Here is a 7,159-nt window from a genome sequence, read left to right as displayed (position 1 = left end):
TTATTTCGATTTAATGTCATTCTATACTATTTACGCTTCTCAAGGATGATCTTGTAAATGGAACTGCAGATTGGTGAATTTTGGAAGTCCATTAGAACACATTACTCTTTGTGACACTCAATTAATTATCAATTCTCAAAATTCGTGTGCTTTTTGCAGCAGTTTATGACTGTTCAAGCACCCTCTATATTTTCATATATGAATTTGAGTAGAATTTTAATTGGAATTATATATACATGAGTAGAAAATATATATATATATATATACATATATATATAATAAAATGTTTTTCTTGTTCTTGATTATAATCAATACCAGATCAACGTCGAACTGGAACGAAACAGTCTACCCTGCAACACAAGGAGGGCATCTGGACTGAAGCGAAAATCAGACGCAATCTTTGAGTAAACAATGAATAGATTTTGAGGCGTTTTGAGCAGATTAGTAGGGTCAGGAAGTAAACAAAAGAGACAAATTATTTACAAAACTGGGAAGAGCGGTCACAATGGCAATTTTGCTGAAGGAGGGCAGCCGGTTTGAAGGTCTGGTCGATGGACATTTCTTCAATTGGCAATTGTTCCTTGGAATAAATTCTCTATGTTAAGATTTCTCAGAAAAAATTTCTGAGCTCTGACGGTGTTCAGCGATACAAACTCTACAGAAAAGTTACACTTTGAAGGTAGATTCGTAACCCACAAATCGTTTCAATTGTAACAGGAACTATGATAGACTTACAAAGTTGTAACATCTTTACTTGAAACCTGAAGGAATATACATACAATAAACCTCCTTTTAAGTTGCACCAAAATACAAAGCAGGAGGAATACCAGAATACCTCTCATTTCTTCTGTCTCGAAGATACAAAATAGCGCATACAGACAACTGCACCTTCTGGTGAAAGTAACATAGAATTCCATCCACCCACTCTGGACATCATAGTACTGAACACTGACAACCTACAACCAGCCTATACTTTGCGCTCACAGTGTAAAGTCATGGTCTGCTCAGAGATCCGACTACCCACTACACTGCAGCGAAATAGGCTACGTCTCTGTGCAATAACCAAGACTAATCGATGGCTATAGCTTTATCACAAACCTTTATTGGAAAAGAAATATATTCTTATCAGGAAGTTGCAAGCGTACTCGAAGCGTATTACACTTAATCTCCAGCTGGACGTACTCCTCCTTTCAATTTTTCCTTTTTAAGTTTTTTCTTCGACACAGGCTTCTTTCTCTTAACTGGAAGATTCTTCTGGGCATATTGATATAAGAAGTAATTTCCTAGACCAAAGATCAATAAGGCTCCCAATACCACAATAAGAACAACCAGCCCTGGATTGATACCTGTGCTCTGTTCAATACTTCCCTGTTACAGCATAAACAACTTGTTGAATGAAGGTAGAAGCCCCATTAAAACAACAGCAGCAGGAAAGCCAAGCAGTCCACCTTCATAGGCAAATGGATAAGAATGTGCATACACCATAAATCATCACCTCAAACACCGGTCTAGCATTCAACATGAACAGAAAACTCTTAGAGTTCCGCCAAAGCAGGAAACTTAGAGTCCAAGATCAACACGTCTTTGCCAGCCACCCCATGACCAAAAATATTACAACTCAGTATACTGCAGTCAAAAAGACACTCAAACATGACTCCAGTATGTATTAAAAATCCAAAACGAGATTCATTTCTTCTCTTACTCAAACATCTCTCAAACATAAACTACAAACCCACAGAGTTTGTGACATTAACAGGCGATTTCAGGAAACAGTTTCTTGGACTCAAAAAACCAAACTCTCAATGACATGCAACAACATCAGAAGTTTTGGTGTGTGGCGCTATTCCAAGCTATAATACCTCTCAGTGAACGCGGCTCCAGAAACCCTAAAAGCTCCACATCCACTGACACGAAAACAAGAGCTATACACCATAATCCATCTCAAACTGTCGATGGTAACATCGACACCGATTCTTCTCGAGGAAGCGGGAGCATGACCCTCAAACCATTCATTCCTAGTGAAGGATTCGAAAGACCGAAATCAGGCAGAAACCTCACCTCGAGGACCGCGAAAACCAAAAGAACTCACCGTGCATGTCCGAAACCGACTAACAGGGCAAACCACAAAACCAATGACTGTGAAACAGAGGAATTGAAAAATCCACGTGAAAAACAATGCGTGAAGTTGAAGACGAGGGTAAAGTGTGGGTATTGATACTTGGCCCATGAATGCCGATGGGTCGACATCAGCCGAATCATCGGAGGCTATCGCGCCCATAATTTTGTGCCGCAACAACCCAAGTAGCGCCGCCCTCCTCCTCCTCCTCCCCTCCCCTTTCTCTAACTATGTGGAATCGAAAGAAGGTGGGTCTCGGAAACGACGAACTGATGGCGGTTCTCCGCCGCGACAGCCGCTGCCGCTGCCGCTGCCGCTGCCGCTGTCAGTTACGACGGCTCCAGACAGGGCTCTCATGGATTCTTCCTTCTCATCAAGCTCCTCGGCGAGCTTCACGTCAGATTTTAGTCCGGCTTGCTACCACTTCTGGTGCTGCACAGCATCTATAGCTCCAGGTTGTTTTAGCGTCGTGTATGGAGGATTATGAATATGAATTCGTTTAGCTTTTTTGAGTGCTTCAAAGACCTGAAAACGGAGTTACTTGAGGACGAAGGAGACGTAGAGAGGAAGCTCGTTGTGGATGCGAACGAAGAAGCTGCGCTAGATGAGGAAGAAAAGAACGAGTACATTGCCATGAAGCAGGAGCTTGAAGAAATGGCGGAGGGGTTGGAGAAGCGAGCTGCAAATCCTGCCATTTCTGGAAGAACGCGTGGATTTGTGGAGCATGTTCGTGACAATGCCGAGCGGGGAGAGAATCTTCAGCCTTATGCTGTCATTTCCATGTAAGCAGTGGCAGGCTCTTGGTCAGCATGAGTTAGGGTCTCCCTTCAACCAGACGCTGGTGAGGCCAAGGTGTGGATTCTGGTCGATTCGTGATGATCGTCCTTGATTACAATCTCCTGGGTCAAATTATGGCTTCTTTGAGGTCGACTTAGATTTTAAGACTTCATCTAGTGTTACAGCGGGAAAATTTTGGAAGTTGGAGCAATCAAAAAATGACCCAAATCACGCGAAATGTAGTTTCATAGCCCTTCGTTGCAAGTATCAGGATTGTTTGTACCTTGTACAGTAAGTTAATGATATGATTTGTCGATACGCTTACGGCATGTATGTTCAGCGCTAAGGAACTTTGACGCACCGTAGATGAGGCCTGGAGTGAATTTATAGCAGAGAACTGGAGAGTTCTGCGGGTTATATTACTGCCGTGAGAAGTTCTGAGTAGATAACCATGAATGGTGCTGTCTACTGTATTTCATTCTGAAACCCTGTCTCGTTTCCATTCTTTGAACTTTGTCTAATGAGAGAATGGGTGGATTTTAATTTTGTACAAATCCTGAATGTGTACCGAAAAGTCAGAAAAGAAAAATAAACACCAAAAAGTGAATACGAAGAACATGCAAGGCCTGAATGTGGCTAATTATGTTGCAGGAAAAGCGCAGAGGCGACCTGTACTCGTTTCTCTAGAGACAGCGATGACTTGCTCGCGATCGGCACATCTGCAGGAATTGTTGAGGTTGTTGTCTCCTCCTCAGTCATCGTGCTTTACCCCTCCAATTTATTTGAAATATGCAAATGCTTTGCGATGTATTTTCCAGACGAAATCGTCCAAGTATAATTACCAATTAGTCGTTTTTAACAACAGATCTACAATGCACAAAGTGGACGATTCTCTTACAAGTTGGATGTGGGGAGAAAAGGCATGCGCAAATGGTCGATCACATCCCTGAGTTTCCGTTCTTCAAAATTTGCAAAAGTCGCACAGAATATGTTGGTTTCATGTGGTACATCATTTCTTCTCTGCTTTTATTAGTCGTTTAAATCAGTCAAAGTAATTGACAAAGATTTTAGTGCATAAAATTATTCAACAATGCCCAAATCATCATGCTTCTCGCATTTTCAGAGTTCAGAAGTAAGTGTTCAGATCTTAGAGTTGCAAAATTGAAGCCTTCGGTCATGACATGTCACAGGGGTCACTTAGACCCGGCGATTTGAATCCTGGCGGTATCAAACATCTTTGAATGCCACCACCATATCTTTCTTTTAAGCCCCCTGAACTCATTTAAGCGCAAGGGTATGAATAGATGTTTAGGAAACCACTAATATGTAATGATAGTTGAACTTGGAAGATATCAAGGGACAAATCCACCACTGGCATGCCACATCGGAGAAGCATCTATCAATGAGCCTAGAACCAGACAATGAGATTCTTGCGGTGGATCACCACCCCACCGGACAGAAGTTTGCAACATCTGGCTATGACTGCAAGGTGCTGCGATCATCTAACCACAATACAGGCTCCAGAAAATCCATGAAACGTCCAAGTTTTCCACTGACACTGATGTACACAAGTGCGTTCATTACAGGTGAGAATCTATGATGGAATTACGAGACTGCCCATACAAACATTCGAAAAAGGGTAAACAAGTGAGATATCTTGATGAATCTATTACCTTCTTTTTGATATCTCTGAACAGAATTTAAACGGATGTGGTTTTTACTGCATTTTCCAAAAATAATACGTCTCATTAAAGTACAAAGCCTACATAGTTCTGGCGTCGAGCATCATATCTATGAATGATCTCATGAACAAGTAATTGGTTACTTTATTAGACAAATACCCTATTGTTACACATAAATGACAACCACGTTTGTGGTATGTGGATGATTTTGTAGGAATGGTGTGACTACAGCAGGACACAGCAACAGAGTAGTTGCTTTGAAATGGCATCCGTCAGACATCGACATCACTTTGAGTGGAGGTTGGGACAAAACAGTTCAGGTGGGCAAATTGATTTGATTTCGATGCTAGTTTACCAAAACTGACATGTTACTGAGAATTTGTTACGTGTTTCTTACACCCTCTCCTTTGTTGGACAGCCGACTTTACAACACTTGTAGTCGTGCACTGTGCAAGCAGGTGTGGGATGCAAGAGCCGGAACCTCCGTTCGCAGTTTGTATGGAATGGAGATTTATGGAGATGCCCTGGACATCAAAGAGGGGAACAACCATGTTTTGACTGGATCATGGCGACGCAGAGACCAACTTCAGGTGGAAACAAAACACACAGCCTCCTAACAATACTGCTCTGGAATTAGACGTTGGCATCTTCAACTTGAGCTTTGCCAGTGATTAAGCAATGAGCGCTTGCTTTTCTCTTCCAGCAACGTGTTTCCTTTGCGTACCCTCTCGCAATTTGGTGAGAACCTACGGAGATTGCAAGGGTTGTTACATGGAAAAACACTTACAGATTGGGCGCCCATTGTAACCTACCCTAAACCTTATACTCAGATAAATGAATTGGCACCCATCTTTGGAAGGAAGAACTATTTTGCATGGCCTTCAAATTTGCCAACAAAATATGCTTGTGTTGGGGTGGTTTGGTATACACAAGGAATGGGATTTTGGGAGCGGTCAGCTAATTGAAAACCTCTGCTGGCCACCAGGAAATGTAGGAGTTGAGGTAAATGCCCTTTCACAGCCAGATGCTCTTGATGAGAAGAATTTTGTATGATTGTTCGATGAATCTTTCTATTATCCAGAACACAACTTCCTTCAAATTCGTGGATTGTCAAGGTTGCCAACCATTTTTTTTTTTCTTGTCCCAGAAGTAGAAGATTCGCAGTTTGCTATTCCCACCCGAGAACATTCTATTCCTACTGTTTGAGTATGCCGAGAAAGTAACTTTTTTCTCTGTCGTTCAGCAGCCCTGCCGCTTGTACTGTGCCGTGTACGGAACGGGATTCTCGCAGAATTTGATTGCCGCCGGAGGCAGCGGCTCAAACGAGGCTTGTTTGATTGATGCCAACTCTCGAGACGTATGTTTAATCTACCGCTGCGTAACCTCCCTGTCAAAGTTCGTATGATACATCAACTCTGTTGACATGGTGTGCACACTGGTGGGCAGATTATACACTAAGGGATTAGAGAATTTGAGTTTCGTAAACAGTGAAGCCAGCAGTCACTGACAATTGATTATGATGGTGTTAGCAGGTCGTTGGAAGGATTAGCACCGGTGACAAAGGTTCATGCAGAACCTCACCTTTGCATACAGTATTGTGCATCGCTGTATTTGAGTATTCACAGTCTCCAGAAATCACCCTTTGCCTTCTGCATTGTTTCACTCGGTGTTTTGGGCGACTTGAAATTTTGCATGAGCAGCTGTTCATGGAGTAGCTTTCTCTCGCGATGGTACCCAATTGGCTGTGTTAACTCCGGCTTCGGTACATCTGTTTTCGATAGCCAAAGCACTGTCTGCTGCTTCGAACAAACATCATCACCCAGCGAAAATAGATAATGAGGTTATTCAATATGTTGAAGAGGTCACAAATTTGAAGTCAAAAGACACTGTTTCACATGGGAAGTTGTGAAGAGTCAATCGTTTTTGAACTCATAGATCAGCGCTGATGCAGTGGGATTATGGAGGAGGGCCATTCCAAGGATACAATCCATTCCAATGGGGCATAGTTTATTGATCATTTCGTTTTTTTCTTTTTTCTTTTTTATTATTATCATAGATGCTGTTAGCTCTGAAAGATTATGCTATCAGCTAGCTCGGGGGATGCGGCGGATGTAGTCAAAATCTTCACGTATGTCTGTTATTCAGCAACGTTTTTTACAAGGTCGGCAAGTTTAAACTGGACAGTGAATGTCCTGTCCAATTTTCTATTGAGTACAATATTATGTTGTTGAGAAAACAATTGACAACTCGAAAAGTTCTAGTGGCACCCGTTCAAACGAACTTAACAAGTGATCATTGATTTCAATCATGCTGGCTATTTGATCTCTGGAGTTGATCGGTTGAAGTTTGTTTGCCGACTTGATCATCTCTAATCATGCAGGATTTCACATCCACACGTCTGAACCATTTCAGGTGCCTAAACATGACAAGAGCTTGATTTAAATCCTTGACTGCTTTGTAATCACCATATGCAACGTTGAATCTTGTACAAATCTAGGCTTCGCTTTGTTGGAATTCTGCTTAGTGGGGTGAAGAAGAAAAACAGCTGCTAGCAATGCCTCGTATGTCCAATTTCAATTGATTT

The 7,159-nt window shown here is 42.0% G+C and overlaps 2 protein-coding genes across 6 annotated transcripts; one reads left to right on the top strand and one right to left on the bottom strand.

The window, feature by feature from the left end:
• Positions 1 to 728: 728 nt before the first annotated feature.
• Positions 729 to 2,349, bottom strand: LOC112288461 (DNA-binding protein S1FA-like). The gene is made up of 2 exons (XM_073538440.2): positions 2,219 to 2,349; positions 729 to 1,368 (listed from the first exon to the last, which is right to left on the bottom strand). The coding sequence occupies exons 1-2, from the start codon at positions 2,276 to 2,278 to the stop codon at positions 1,162 to 1,164; spliced, it is 267 nt and encodes an 88-aa protein (XP_073394541.1). The 5' UTR covers positions 2,279 to 2,349; the 3' UTR covers positions 729 to 1,161.
• Positions 2,350 to 2,467: 118 nt separating this feature from the next.
• LOC112288453 (uncharacterized) lies at positions 2,468 to 6,855 on the top strand. 5 transcript variants are annotated; one of them, XM_090255386.1, is made up of 12 exons: positions 2,468 to 2,898; positions 3,545 to 3,629; positions 3,759 to 3,897; positions 4,243 to 4,382; positions 4,480 to 4,532; positions 4,790 to 4,895; positions 5,015 to 5,165; positions 5,279 to 5,313; positions 5,509 to 5,577; positions 5,822 to 5,932; positions 6,108 to 6,138; positions 6,276 to 6,855. In XM_090255386.1, the coding sequence occupies exons 1-12, from the start codon at positions 2,600 to 2,602 to the stop codon at positions 6,482 to 6,484; spliced, it is 1,428 nt and encodes a 475-aa protein (XP_090111512.1). In that variant the 5' UTR covers positions 2,468 to 2,599; the 3' UTR covers positions 6,485 to 6,855. The 5 variants fall into 5 exon arrangements, with proteins under 5 accessions (XP_090111512.1, XP_090111510.1, XP_024388402.1 ...); XM_090255384.1 differs by having other exon boundaries at positions 5,819 to 5,932; XM_090255390.1 differs by having other exon boundaries at positions 2,833 to 2,968; positions 5,819 to 5,932.
• Positions 6,856 to 7,159: the final 304 nt, after the last annotated feature.

This window comes from Physcomitrium patens, chromosome 1 (genome assembly GCF_059467195.1).
Source record: "Physcomitrium patens ecotype Gransden chromosome 1, ASM5946719v1, whole genome shotgun sequence".
Lineage (NCBI taxonomy): Eukaryota > Viridiplantae > Streptophyta > Bryopsida > Funariales > Funariaceae > Physcomitrium > Physcomitrium patens.
Note: the sequence above shows the minus strand (reverse complement) of the source record. Positions and strands in the feature narration are given on the sequence as shown.